We start from the raw sequence: 15,457 nt of genomic DNA, 5'->3' as shown, positions 1-15,457 counted from the left end.
AGTCTTCCCCTACCTAGACGACTGGTTGTTGAAGGCGGGCTCGCCCCAGACAGTCGTCCACCACCTTCAGATGACGGCAGACCTCTTTCACGGCCTGGGGTTCTCCATCAATGTGCCGAAATCACACCTGTGTCCCTCTCAAAAGCTCCTTTTCATCGGAGCGGTTCTGGACTCGGCGCAGTTTCGGGTTTATCCTCCGGAACGGCGGGTCCGGGATATACAGGCTTTGATTCCCATCTTTCAGCCGCTATCCCGGGTTTCGGTCAGGTTGACGCTGCGGCTGCTGGGGCTGATGGCTTCCTGCATCCTTCTGGTGCATCACGCCCGGTGGCGGATGCGGGCTCTGCAGTGGGACCTGAAGTTTCAGTGGGCCCAGCATCAGGGCAACTTGTCCGACCACGTCTTGATCTCGGAGGGCACTGCGAGACCACTGCAGTGGTGGCTTACGGACCGCGATTGGGTCAGAGGCAGATCCCTCTCCCTTCCCCAACCGGAGCACGTTGTCGTGACGGACGCGTCCCTCCAGGGCTGGGTGGCCACTTGGGAGAGGCAGAGATCAGAGGCATCTGGTCTCCGGTGGAGTCTCGGCTCCATATCAACCTGTTGGAGCTACTGGCGATTCGTCTAGCACTGAAGGCATTCCTCCCCTTTGTCAACGGGAGTGTAGTGCAGGTGTTCACAGACAACACCACCGCCATGTGGTACTGCAACAAACAGGGCGGGGTGGGGTCGTGGACCCTTTGCCAGGAGGCTCTGCGCCTCTGGCAGTGGCTGGAACGTCAGGGCGTGACTTTGACGGTTCAACACCTGGCAGGTTCTCTGAACGCCAGGGCGGACGAACTCAGCCGTCGGTGCTCGATGGATCACGAATGGCGTCTGAACTCGGACGTGGCGCAAGGCCTCTTTCTGCAATGGGGAGAGCCTTGGTTAGATCTATTCGCCACAGAGGAGTACGCGCAATGTCATCAGTTCTGCGCGTTGGAGTTTCCAAGACGGCACTCGCACGGGGACGCCTTTCGGCGCGAGTGGAGTTGCGGTCTGTTATACGCCTTTCCGCCTATACCACTTCTGCCCAGAGTGCTGAAGAAGATCAGGCGCGACCGGGCCCAAGTTATCCTTGTGGCTCCGGACTGGGCTCGAAGGTACTGGTATCCCGAGCTACTCAGCATGTCAGTCGGTCCCCCGATCCGCCTGCCCCTTCAGGAGGACCTTCTGTCGCAGCAGCAGGGGACGGTCCTCCACCCGAACCTATCCAGTCTCCACCTCCATGCTTGGAGATTGAGCTGCGGCAGTTGAGGCCATTTGACTTGCCTCCTGAAGTCTGTGATGTAATTCTGGCAGCCAGGCGTCCCTCCACAAAGTCGGTATACGCCTGTCGGTGGAACAGATTTGTGGCATGGTCACAGCAAAGGCTGTGGATCCTCTCTCTGCCCCTCTTTCCGAGGTTCTTCTTTTTCTTCTCTCTCTTGCCCAGCAGGCCTCTGCTCTGGGCACTATCAAGGGCTACCTTTCGGCCCTTTTAGCCTTTCTAAGGCTTCCTGATCAGCCTTCTTTGTTCAAGTCCCCAATTGTAATGAGATTCTTGAAGGGCATCACACACATGTATCCACCTGTTCCGTTTGTGATGCCTCAGTGGGACTTGAACCTGGTTCTAACCTTTTTGATGTGTGCTCCCTTTGAGCCCCTTCATTCTTGTCCTCTCCGTCTCCTGACTTTAAAGACGGCTTTCCTGGTTGCCATCACCTCTGCCAGGAGAGTGAGTGAGCTCCAGGCTCTTTCTGTCCAACCTCCTTTCCTGCCCATTCATCCTGACAAGGTGGTTCTAAGGACTAGACCTTCTTTCCTGCCCAAAGTAGTTTCTGCTTTTCACATCGGGCAGTCCATCACCCTCCCCTCCTTCTTCCCGCCTCCGCATCCCTCAAAGGATGAAGAGCGGCTCCATCGTCTGGACCCAAAACGTGCGCTTTCATTTTATGTGGATCGCACACGCCAGTTCCGGGTGGATGACCAACTGTTTGTTGGCTACGTGGGTGCGAAGAAGGGACGGGCGGTACATAAACGGACCATCTCTCGGTGGGTCGTTCTGTGCATCAAAGCGTGCTACTCTTTGGCTCGGAAGGAGCCTCCTGTTGGGCTGAGGGCCCATTCCACTCGGGCCACGGCGGCTACTACTGCCCTGGGCCGGGGAGTCCCCTTGCAGGACATTTGCCAGGCGGCTACGTGGGCCTCGCTGCACACCTTTGCGAGGCACTACTGCCTGGACAGTCAAGTCCGGAGGGATGGCTTCTTTGGCCGTTCTGTCCTCCAGGACTTTCTGGTGTAGGAATGCATTGGTTCGCAGACCCACCACCGGGGTTGGTATTGCTGGGGTATCTATTCTAAGGTAAGGAATCTAATACTAACGTGTTTCTTTCAGATGAACAAGTTACTTACCTTCGGTAACGATATATCTGTAAGAAACATTAGTTAGTATTAGATTCCTTACCGAACCCACCCATCCTCCCCGTTCTGCGAACTGATTCCTAGGGTTAAGAACATCCCTTTCAGGGCCCTAGTTTCAATGGCACCAGTGTTGGTTCTCACATGGCTCTGCGTGTTCTGGCCCGGAAAAGCTGTGTGCAAAGAACTGACGTCAGCGCGCGGAGGCGGCGTCTATATACTCCAGCGACGTCATCACGGCGCACGACGCCAACGACGGACGCGGAGCCACAGGGGACGCCTGCAGACGACGCCTACCGACGCGCAGGGGTACTGCTACGCAAAAGTTTCCGGATCCAGACTGACGCCTGGGGATATTCTAAGGTAAGGAATCTAATACTAACTAATGTTTCTTACAGATATATCGTTACCGAAGGTAAGTACCTTGTTCATCAGGGCAACTGTCTGCAGTGGATTCCCTTTCTGCCCCCCTTTCAGAGGTTGTCCTCTTCATTCTTTCTTTGGCCCAGCAGGGCTCTGCTCTGGGCACTCTAAAAGGTTATCTTTCGGCTTCCTGACCAGCCTTCTCTTTTCAAGTCCCCTATTATAAATCGTTTCCTTAAGCGCATTAATAGTTTCCTCCAAATTTTTTTCGTACTGCCCCAGTGGGACTTCAACCTAGTTCTGACCTATCTTATGTGCGCTCCTTTCAAGCAGCTACATAAGTCTTCTCAGACTTTTGATACTTAAAACTGCCTTTTTGGTTGCCATCACGCCTGCTCGCTGGGTGAGTGAGGTTCAGGCTCCTTCTTCCAAACCTCCTTTCCTGGGAGGAAACACATGAGAGAAATTCCCTCATCTAAATATAGTTTATATGAAAGGTGAGTTGTGTTCACTGCACTCACGATAGTTAGATTGTGTAGCAATAGTCAGTTTAATAGTGAGTAAAATGTGTTGCTTATCGTTACAGTTCCGATAAGAAGAAAATAAGCAATAATATTGGCAAGATTATGAACCCACCTCTTTAGGTTTGGGTAAGTGTGATAGTAATTTGAAAATAAGATTACTCTCACAATTGATACGAAATATAGACCTCAGCAAGTGGCCTTTCCTGGCTGTTTATCAGGACAAAGTTGTCCATCTCACTAGGCCTTTCCTTTCCAAAGTGGTTACCATCACTTTGCCCACCTTCTTCGCGCCCCCGCATCTTCTAAGGAGGAGGAGATGCTCCACCGTCTGGATCTAAAAAGTGCTCTTTCATTCTATCTGGATTACACAAAGCAATTCCGGGTGGATGACCAGCGCTTTGTTAGCTATGTGGATGCCAAGAAAGGTTGGGCCGTCCAAAACAGACCATCTCTCTATGTGTCGTTCTTTGCATCAAAATCTGCTATTCCTTAGTGAACAAGCATTTGCAATGCAATAGGTCTCGCATTATTAAAGTTAGAGCTATTGGCATTGTAAATGGCAATGCCTTTTATTTATGTTTTTGCCTTAAGCATTACAGTGCATATACTAGAGGTCTGCAAATATCACATGCCCGAGCCAGAAATGTCCACTTGTGCAGGCTTCTGTTTGGTTGGTATATTATATGCGGCAAGTTGTGAAAGCCTATGCACATCATATGGGCAGCTGATATTTGCAGACTTCCACATGCCTTTAGCTAATTCATATTAAATAGCCAGCTGATATTAGTCCAGTGCTTCAAACCTTTGGCAAATGCATTTTTTGTGGACAATGAATGCCCAGTAGTGCAGGCCTCAGGGATAGGCAAGTGATGTGATCAGGGAACATTCGTCCAAATTTTAAATGTGTTTACATCTAATATTGAAGGATTATGACTCATGTTTCCAACATTTAACACAGCAGCAGCATAGTAATATTGATGCAAATAATCCCTGTGATGTTTGAGAGGTACCGTTTTGGTCTAAAAGAACCTTTTTTTTATAGAAGTTACATGAAATATAAAAACAGCATGTCTCTCCAAAATGTCCATTATAGACTCTCAGATATCACCCACATTAAAAAGGAAAAACAGTATTTAAAACAATCTGTTTAAAACACCAATTAGTCAAGTTAATCAGGGCAATACTCAGCTGCAGAACAGAGCTTGCTTTATAAGGAGGCCTCCTGAAAGGCTCTTTGCCCATGCCTTAACATGTCTCCACTGCTGGGTAGGCCAAAGGTTTCTGACTCTCGGCGTAGTGCTGCTAAAAGATCTTCAGCAACATGTGCACTAGAAAGGGTACCTGAAAGTACAACTAATGTAAGAGGATACACAGATGTGTACTGCATCATTTTTTACCCTTTCCAAATCAGACACAAAGGCGATCTATAACAAGCAGTGCATGCGTGCTGCTGCTAGGCTCAACCTAAAAGGGCATGTTACTGCAAAAGTGTAGTTTGTGAATACTGAAAAGTAGTAAACTTAATTAAAAAATGTAAACTCCCTCAAAATGTAGCTTGTGAATCCGGCAGCTAATACCTTGTTCAGTGCACCTAAGTATGTGTCTTGCATGTGTGTTATATTATACAAGTGAAAAACTTATAATCAAGTGTGAATGTGAGAGGGTCCAAAGCTTTTGACCCAAAAGTGGACAACACTACACAAAAGAACCAGTTGTTGTTGAATGGTTGCACAGATTGATGCTGTGGTGGCGCTGACTGATATTGTGGTGGCGACGAGTGATGCTGTGGCGTTCAGTGATGCTGTGGTAGCGCATAGTGATGTTTTGGTGCCCCTGAGTGATGCTGTGGTGGAGCTGAGTGATGCTATGGTGATGCGATAGATAGATAGAGTGAGGGCGATAGATAGAGTGAGGGCGACAGATATATAGAGTGTTATGTGGCATTGAGTGGTATTTGGAGTGTATGTTCCATTGCTGAGTGTGTGAGGGTGCAGAGTGTGTGAGGGTGCAGAGTGTGTGAGGGTGCAGAGTGTGTGAGGGTGCAGAGTGTGTGAGGGTGCAGAGTGTGTGAGGGTGCAGAGTGTGTGAGGGTGCAGAGTGTGTGAGGGTGCAGAGTGTGTGAGGGTGCAGAGTGTGTGAGGGTGCAGAGTGTGTGAGGGTGCAGAGTGTGTGAGGGTGCAGAGTGTGTGAGGGTGCAGAGTGTGTGAGGGTGCAGAGTGTGTGAGGGTGCAGAGTGTGTGAGGGTGCAGAGTGTGTGAGGGTGAGCAGGGTGTGAGGGTGAGCAGGGTGTGAGGGTGAGCAGGGTGTGAGGGTGCGCAGGGTGTGAGGGTGAGCAGTGTGTGTGAGGGTGTGCAGTGTGTGTGAGGATGCAGTGTGTGTGATGGTGCAGTGTGTGTGATGCTGTCAAGTGTGCAGTGTGTGAGGGTGCAGTGTGTGTGAGGGTGCAGTGTGTGTGAGGGTGCAGTTTGTGCGAGGGTGCAGTGTGTGCGAGGGTGCAGTGTGTGTGAGGGTGCAGTGTGTGCGAGGGTGCAGTGTAGGCAGTGTGTGTGAGGGTGAAGTGTGTGTGAGGGTGCAGTGTGTGCAAGGTTGCAGTGTGTGCAGTGTGTGTGAGGAGCTATGACAGAAGAGAATAAAGGATCTAAGAGGTTTAAAGGGCAAGTGTTGAAGACCACACACACATAAAATCAATACAACTGCACAACCAAAACCCTTGCACACTAATCCTCACCTACTTGATGTGTATATACCAGAACTATGCAGCAACACTCAGTACAGGCATCACAGAGTAGTGCTGCAAAACACATTGCAGATAGTTCAGAGCCAGACCGCACAGAGCTCAAAAACCAAAAAAACACAAGCATTTCCAATGCAATAGGTCTTGCATTTACGCGAGTTTGAGCTATTTACATTGGAAATAACAAGGCCTTTTATCTTTCTTATCGTTTTAAAAACATAAATAAAAGGCATTGTCATTTACAATGCCAATAGCTTACACTTGTGTAAATGCGAGACCTATTGCATTGCAAATGCTTGTTTGTTTTGGGTCTAGTCTAGAAATAGTATTAACAGTCTAGCGCTCCTCATGGTTAAAAAAAATGTGAAAAAAATACAACATTTATGTATACATAGAGCGCCTTTCGGACAGCCCTATTTGCTAATTGGTCAGTTCATGTGCCATCACATTTTGCTTCTGCCCACCACAACCTACCGCATATGGTGACGTGTCAGCCCACTTCAGCCATTTGCTCTCCTCATTGTGACAGCGTTTTGCTCTAGCACATGTGCGGACAATGTAGTCCACTTCTTTCCAGGGTTGATAGGCCCATTTCTACTTTTATTTCAAATTTTTAAATCCCTTCTTCCTACAGTTCACTTTTGACTTTCTTTTTCGGCAAACATATTTGCCACCTTTAGATGGTAGTATTTTTACTTTATATTACTTTTACATTTTTAATGCCTATTGAATATGTTTGTAAAAATAGATTTTTAAAAAAAAGGTAGGACTATCAAGGACTGACCTATTGACTTTGTATTGCGTTACAGTATAAATCATGCATACCAACTCTAATAATAATTGTCTTTTATGTAGCACACCATGTCACTGTTTCTAAGTGTTGGTAAGAACATATGTTAAAATCACTAGACCATAGCTACTCAAATTAGCGACATAGGAAGGATGAAAGACCACTTGGCTTTGATGGAAAATAAATTGTAACCTGCATGTCGTTTATCCAGAGGGTCTAAAGAGATGGTGGAAGGTGCACATCGTGAATTATTACTTGCATAATTCTTAAATGTCTCTCAAAAGTTGAGGGTGCTGCCTGGGTGGCGTCGCTTGTCGTCGGCGACCTATAGTAGATATACACAAGCTGTGCTTCCAATAGACATTAGAAGCATCCCCTGGCGCTCCACTCATTCATCTCCGGGCATTCCAGGATTCCATATTAATCACAATTATCTGAGTTCATAAGTTTATTTTATTCATATTATGTTTCTTTTCACGATTTATATTCAATTCTTCATATAAACCAACATTTGATAGTCCAATGCATTTAGAAATGAATATAAACCAATTTTTCCCCCCCACAGCCTTTTGTTCAAACATAGCATTGTCTAAACCAAGACACGTAAGTGCCGACTGGCATGATTTGTTGATGCTTATGCATTTCACCATGGTCACTTGGGGTTTTTATCACATTGTATCACATTTTCGTTTATATTCATTTCTAATGTTATGTTTGGTAGATGTATATGCTGATGATGACTCTATGAATTCAGTGAATTGATTACACCTTATATGTACCTTTGATTTCAGCCTTTGGTCCCCGATGAAGGGCACTAATGCCCGAAATGCATTGGACTATCAAATGTTGGTTTATATGAAGAATCTATACTACTATTATAAAGAGAGAACTTGCACCTTTTGGCAAGGTAAACTCGGGAACCACAGTGCCAATCCACACACCCAATACATTGTTGTAAACCACAGGGTGTGTAGATGGACATAGGCTGCAAAAAATAAAAAATAAATGTAAATTAAAAAAATAAAGTTTTTAAAAAAAGTAGTCCCCTAAAACAAGCGCCGGCCGCGACGTAGCGTTGACCGCGACCTACACCTGCGTGATGACGCGCGGGGAGGAGCGGGGACAAGGGCCGACGTGAGGCGAGGAGTGACGAGTGGCGCGGCGGGAGGCGGTCCGTGGTCCGGGCAAGGCAATGTCGGGGCGGGCGGGGGCCCGGATGTGGGTCCGGAGTTTTGCTGATGTAAGGCGTGAGCTGGGCGGGAGGGCGGGAGGCCCGGCCGGGACTAAAGAAATCCTCAAAATGCAGCCCCCAGTCCCCTTCTGCCCCCGGGCAACGCTGGGGCGGGCTGGAGGCGGCCGGGAGGCAGGCGGGCGGGCAGCGGTACAACCAATGTCGGGGCGGACGGGGGGCCCGACCGGGACTACACAAACACTTAAAATGCAGCCCCCCAGCCCCCTTGTGCCCCCGGGCAACGCCGGGGCGGGCTGCTAGTTGAATATAAAAAGTGAAAAGAAACATAATATGAATAAAAGAAACTTATGAACTCAGATAATTGTGATTAATATGGAATCCTGGAATGCCAGGAGATGAATGAGTGGAGCGCCAGGGGATGCTTCTAATGTCTATTGGAAGCACAACTTGTGTTTATCCAGAGGGGACATACACCCTCCACATTGGAAAGCCTTAACCTTTTCCCATCCTCACAACCTACTGAATCGTGCTCCTGCAAAAACATAACCTTCCTATGGATTACCAACTGCTCAGACTCTTGCCTGCTTCCCCCAATCACATTGCAAGAAGAGCATAAGAGTGGAGCTGTTCCAGAGAAGTCTTATCCACACGTTTCTTCGTGTGTTGTCGGGGGCAGTTATTGTTCAAATAGTGTGCGTGGCCAAAAACGAGGTCGACAAACTAGCGCAGATTGTGTTGTTTTCTAAACACTGGACTGTCAAATCCTTTGAGTAAAACGAGGCTCGGACTTGGGCAAACCTCACACATGCCGTGAATGAGTGGAAAAGTACACGGCCAGCCGAGGTGACAGCCGCGCCGAGGCCAGGAAGCATTTATCAAACGGAGCGCCGAATGGACCGAGCCGAGCACGGGCATTATTCGCCCACAAAGGCAGGCGCGAACCGAACGCGCCCCTTCCTTAGCGGCGCTAGTGCACCGAGGGAGGCGCAGACGGGCGTATGACGACGGGTCCAGAACGCTGGAAAGAACATCAGAAAAATAAGGATCGTTAAAATACACCACGTTTTCCTGTACTAGTCTGGGATAATGAAGCGTGGGCGGACGGAACTCATTATGTAGCAAACTGCTATACTCTGCATTATGGAGACTGTGTTCTTTGAAAAATAGTACTCCGTAATATAAATACCAGCAGTACCTTTGGTATGAATTTATCCCAAGCCTGGATCAATTTCTGATAATCTTCATAATCCATCACATGCTGGATAATAGGAAGATTTTAACAAAAACATTTGGTTTGTAGGGTAAATGCCCAAAAGTTACTAAAAACGCAGCAATATGTGTTGGTGCACAGTGGTAGGTCCTTAACAAACAAGAAATTGGACAAACCGAACATCGCCGCCGACCTGCGACCAGGAAGTCAGGCAGGCCGGCCAGGTCAACCGGAAACAAGAAGTAGGAGGGCGGGAGCCTACCCCGCCTCCCACGGAAGAGCCGCGGTTGTTTTGAGCACCGGAGCGTGGTAACCGGCATAGAGGAGCCCTGCAGCTGCCGATTAGAGGAGAGCCGCCGCACCAAGGAAGCCGGTGAGTAGGGCTTCGCCTTGTTGCTGAGCTGCGAGGGCCGGGGGAGGGGGCATGTGTGTGTGTGCGCGCGTGCGGCGGCGGGGGGCTGTGTATGTGTGTGTGCGTGCGTGTGTATTGGAGTCTGTGTTTGTGTGTGAGCGTGCGTGTGTTTAAAAGAGGCCGATGACTGTGGGTGGGGGGGGGGGTTGTGAGCGAGTGTCTGTCTGGCTGTGTTTGTATATGCGCGCGCATGTGTGGCAACTTGAAGAAATCGGAGGGATGTGCACGGCGCGGCGCGGGATGGAACGTGCGCGTTCGCGCACCCCAATCCTGGAGAAAAGCTAGTAACACCCTCTTGTCCCTCATTCCCCCGAGTCAGGCACCTATAAGTCTCCGCCTGGACGCATCCTTCGGATGCTTATTCCAGGCTCGACCTAAAAAGGAACCTAAAGTGGGGTTGTGCGCCCATTCCACCAGGGTGACGACAGCCACTACTGCTTTGGGACGTCCCCCTTCATGACATCTGCCAGGCAGCTATTTGGGCTTCATTACACATATTCACTAAACACTACTGCCTGGACAGCCAAGTCCAGAGAGACAGCTTCTTTTGTCGTTCATTACTCCAAAACTTTCTGGAGACCCACCTCCGGGGTTGGTATTTCTAGGGTATCTATTCAAAGGCGAGGATTCCATTTCTAATAGTCTCTTTCAGATGAACAAGTTTTTTACCTTCGGTAACAATACATCTGTAAGAGACATGTATTAGTTATGGATTCCTCAACGCCCCACCCATCCTCCCCGTTCTGTAAACTGACATCTAGGGTAAGGGACTCCCTTTCAGGGACCTAGTTTTGTGCACCACTGGTCAGTGTGTTTCATGGCTCTGTGCTTCTGGTGTGGAATGTCGTGTAAAGAACTGACGTCAGGCATCAAAGTAGATACCGTGACATCATTCTTGTGATCACGATGCCAACGACGAACGTGCAGTCGACCGACGCCACCTACCGACACGCAAGGGTACTGCTGTAGAAAAATTCTCAAAATCCAGTCTGACGCCTAGAGGTAATTCTAAGGTGAGGAATCCATAGCTTATGTACATCTCTTACAGATATCTTGTTACCGAAGGTAAGTACCTTGTTTGTTTGTTCTACGTTGGTCCAGGCTGACCTTGCAGTGGACACAAGTAACGGTTATCTGTCAGCCCTCTTTATGTATGTATGTATCTATGTATTTGATGTGTGTTATCAAGGTCTGATTAGCATGTTTCCACAAAGCCATTTATCATTCCCAATGGGCTTGATCTTAGTGTTGACATTCCATATGTGCATGCCCTTTGAGATGATGCACAGTTGTTCACTGTCACTACTGGTGTTCCTGATTGCTGTCACCTCTGTATGCCGCATAAGTGAACTGTAGGCCCTGTCAATGCAACCGTCCTACACAACTTATTCCCAGGCCAAACTAGGTGTTTCCACGAAGCCATTTATCATTCCCAGTGGGTCTTGATCTTAGTGTTGACATTCCATATGTTCATGCCCTTTGAGATGATGCACAGTTGGTCACTGTCACTACTGATGTTCCTGATTGCTGTCACCTCTGTATGCCGCATAAGTGAACTGTAGGCCCTGTCAATGCAACCGTCCTACACAACTTATTCCCAGGCCAAACTAGGTGTTTCCACGAAGCCATTTATCATTCCCAATGGGTCTTGATCTTAGTGTTGACATTCCATATGTGCATGCCCTTTGAGATGATGCACAGTTGTTCACTGTCACTACTGGTGTTCCTGATTGCTGTCACCTCTGTATGCCGCATAAGTGAACTGTAGGCCCTGTCAATGCAACCGTCCTACACAACTTATTCCCAGGCCAAATTAGGGCTGGGGACCCTGAGAGCTTTCCTACCATCCTTCCCTCCAGCCCTCTCACCCACGCCGTTTTGGCTCATGATCATAGGTCTCTATAATAAGGTACCTTATAAACAAGAGGAGAGTAAGGGTTTTTGTGTGTTGGGGCGATACTCCTAGTCCCCTGGAGTTAGAATTCTACAAAACAAATGGAGGAGTATCCCCAGGACGCAGAGGTCCTAGTGATTTAAACTAAAGTGGGGAAGGAATGCAAGAAAAAGAAAATAAATATTTTCTTTTAAGAAACCCCTCACTCACCAAGCCTGGCTGGTGACATGCTTCATCATCGGGGTCCACCCGAGCGACCGAATGTCACTCGGGTGTGCTTCGACGCCTGCAACTGCAGTGGAGCTGGTGGTTTTTGAATTGGTGATAGTGAAGTTAAAATAGTGTGCTACATGTACTCCCTTAATTCTTTATTCTGGGATCATGCGCCACTTCTAAAAGCAAAAAACAGGTACTTCTAATGGTAGCAAATATCCAAAAAGTGCGTAATTGCAGTGAGGATATGGTCAAAGTACATGTAGCACACTATTTTAACTTCACTATCACCAATTCAAAAACCACCAGCTACGCTGCAGTTGCAGGCGTCGAAGCACACCCGAGTGACATTCGGTCGCTCGGGTGGACCCCGATGATGAAGCATGCCACCAGCCACGCTGGTGAGTGAGGGTTTTTTTTAAAGAAAATATTTTTTTCTTTTTCTTGCATTCCTTCCCTACTTTAGTTTAAATCACTAGGACCTATGCGTCCTGGGGATACTCCTCTAAATAAGGTGCCAGTGTAGATTGTTGCACTGCACTACAGCCTCAAAAATGTATGTAATTTCCTCGACTTTGCCTCTAAGGGCAGGGAAAATAAATAGACTGGGAACTTTCATCGAGGCGCTTGGGTGGGTGCTATGTGGCACCAGTGACTTCTCAATGACCCGTTTATGGCGGCGTTCTGGAGCCAGACCACGTTGCACTGCGGAGAGATATGCCTGAAGTTTCCCCACCCCGCCTGGAGCCTAATATATGCAACAGATGAGGTATTTTCTGGTAGAGCATGCTCAAGTTTTTTTTTTAATTAAAAGTAAACAACTTTCGTATGGCATTCTCCTTCTAAACCCTAATGTTAGGATTTCTGCCTCGTCCTCTGAGATTCTCTCTCTCGCTTCTGACTTTCAGGGAAGAAATAAGCTTTCCATTTGTCCCACATTTTTATCTAGCCTTTAATAGTCCCCTCCCCATGGTCCTCTGCTCCTTTGTAAAGATGTTTGTTTTTCCCTGTGTACCTCAGTGAGCTTTTGTTAAAAAACATGAGGCAGAAGCAATAGTCTGTCTTCAACATGTGCGAGTCAAAATGTTTTTGTGGAATGCAGAAGCGTTTTGTAGCCACTTTGGGCGAGGGCTGTGCGAGTAATAGTATATATTCTAATAAAACAGTACTGCAATAGAACTAACATTGCTAAAGGTAAGTCGGTTACATTGTTTAACTTTGTGTTTTGCCATTATTTTCCTTGTAGCTGACAGCAAAGATATTAAGTTGGACTTGGAATGTGTTCAGATGAACGGAAATGGTGTTGAGCGCCCAACAGTTATCGTGAGGAGAAAGCCTGGTCGAAAGCCGAAAATGGAAAAGGACAGTTGCATTGGCAATAATAGTTCTGAGGCAGTAATGCCCAAAAAAAGAGGTAGGAAACCCAAGAGAATGCTTCAAGGTGTAGACTCGAAGAATGAACAGATGCATCAAATCCAGGCCAAATTGACAGGCGATCTTAATAACAATATCGGATCTGTTGGTGCGGCTGCTTGCAGTACTCATTCTGAAGGTACCATGGGAGAAAGTTTGTTACCCCAAAAAGGCAGAAGGGGCAGGAAACCCAAGGTGAAATTTCAGCAGCGCGAGTCTGAACACATACTTCCTGAAAGCATTAAAATGAAGACACGAAGCAGCGACAAAACACAAGACGACCCTGTGGAAGATCAGGTTAATGAACTTAAAGAGTCTGAGCCTCACATGAGAACTAGAAACCAGGGTAAAAGAACTGCTTTTTACAATGAAGAAGATTCTGAAGAAGAGCAAAGGCAGCTTTTGTTTGAAGACACATCTTTAACTTTTGGAACTTCTAGCCGGGGAAGAGTTCGAAAGTTGACTGAAAAAGCAAAGGCAAATTTGATTGGTTGGTAGCTTGTACCAAACATATTTGCACAATTGTAATTTGGGTAGAATGTGTATATAATGCGATCCAAGCCATCTGCCTTTTTGCTGCTACTGAGGCTTAAAAAGATGGATGTTATTACAAAGAAATGTTACAAATTCTTTGAAAAGATATATTTTAAACATTTGATATTTATTATGTTCAAAATAGGGTTTTCGATTCAATTGTTTGGTTAATGCCTAATGAAAGAAACACTCATGGAATTTATAACCTGCATGTGTACAGAGGTAGTAGAACTTTAAATGCACCAATGGAAAGCAACTCTATTTTTGGCAACATAAGAAGTTTTTATTGGCTACCGAAGTCTGAATTCCCTGAATAATTTTGCAATGAGTTGTTGTAAAATATAATTGCAAGGTCGAACAATGGTAATAACTCAATTTTGATAATCTACAGGTATTTTTAATTTAAATAGCAACTGAGTATGAAAGCTACGCACATGGCCTAGCGCAGATCTATTCTCTATCCCAGTTTTGTCAAGTACATGTATGTTGAATTATGAGGTATATAAATGTGTGTGTGTAATATATTTATACATGTATATCCACATTGGAAAATACTAATAAGTCTATTTTTTCAGACTTGAATTCTTGTATCAATCTCAAATCTATGTTTATTGTGCCAAAGACGGAGAAACAGTGCAGTGAAATACTTACATAGTTATCACTACCTTGACTGGCTGTACAGTGCACAATCTTCATTGATGAAATGCTAGATATTGGTTGAATTAGAAACATATTGTGAATAGTTGATTAAATGTATTCTCTTTTGGTACATGCAGTAACAATGCACTGGTAAAGGTCTTTTGACAGTTTTGTTTTGTCAAAGGGATACATGATTATACATTATATAAGACAGAATTACTTGCTACTGTTAATAGCATCTGCATTACACACATATACATATGTAACCCAGGTAAACATTTTCATTTAGGGGATACCAGTGTAAAAACATTTTTAGATGTTCTTCCTTCTGGTTTAATTCACTGAACAGATTAGTTATTTTTTATTGAAATATAAAGGTCAATTAACTTTTTTATGTCTATTCAGTGGTCTCATTGCACATTGTCAAAGTAACAACTTACAGAAAGCGTGATGACTGTCTCTTGTATTTCATTATTTCTTGGTTACTTTTGTAGTTGAAAGTTATCAATCTGACCTTTTGAAATGGTTGATGAAAAATGTACTAATGTGGAATATTTGGATATTTATTTGTTATGGTACCCAAAGACCCCCATTCTAGAAGGGTCTGTCATCTCGATTTGGGGATAACGAGAAGTGTGCCCCTGTACCTGGACTACAACAGATGTGATGATAGTGCACTTCTCCCTATTCACATTTCGCAAGGTAAAAAATATGATTCAATCTTGGGGTTGGGGGGGGGGGATTACACACACTCAAAGACTGAATCCAAGAACAATTGTTTTGTACAAAAATATTACTTTGTAACTTTTATTTTAGAACTAATAGAACCGCAGTTGCAGGTAAGTTCATAACAAATGAAAGAAAAAGGTCCAAGGATTCCAGAGCTATATCTGTTTTCACAAGATTTTATGAAGGCAAGAGAAACATACTCAAAATTCTGGACCTTTAGAGTTTTAGAAATTGAATAGTTTTAAGAAGAGGAGAGTATGTTTTCCATTATCATATACATATTGTTTAAAGGTTGAATCCTGTAGTCATGAATTTATGATGCCACTTCAAATGATAAGGTCGCTCCAGTTTTGAAAAAGAGACTTTTTTAT

At 45.9% G+C, this 15,457-nt stretch overlaps 1 protein-coding gene across 2 annotated transcripts in view; it reads left to right on the top strand.

Moving 5' to 3' along the window:
• PHIP (PHIP subunit of CUL4-Ring ligase complex) overlaps positions 1 to 14,816 on the top strand; it is a 2,330,659-nt gene extending 2,315,843 nt beyond the window's left edge. For both annotated transcript variants that reach the window (XM_086926531.1, XM_086926532.1), the window contains exon 43: positions 13,018 to 14,816. In XM_086926531.1, the coding sequence (XP_086782657.1) occupies positions 13,018 to 13,682 (665 nt within the window). In that variant the 3' untranslated portion in view covers positions 13,683 to 14,816. The remainder of the gene's footprint in view (positions 1 to 13,017) is intronic.
• The last annotated feature ends 641 nt before the right edge of the window (positions 14,817 to 15,457 follow it).

The sequence above is a fragment of the Lissotriton vulgaris genome, chromosome 6 (genome assembly GCF_964263255.1).
Source record: "Lissotriton vulgaris chromosome 6, aLisVul1.2, whole genome shotgun sequence".
NCBI lineage: Eukaryota > Metazoa > Chordata > Amphibia > Caudata > Salamandridae > Lissotriton > Lissotriton vulgaris.
Note: the sequence above shows the minus strand (reverse complement) of the source record. Positions and strands in the feature narration are given on the sequence as shown.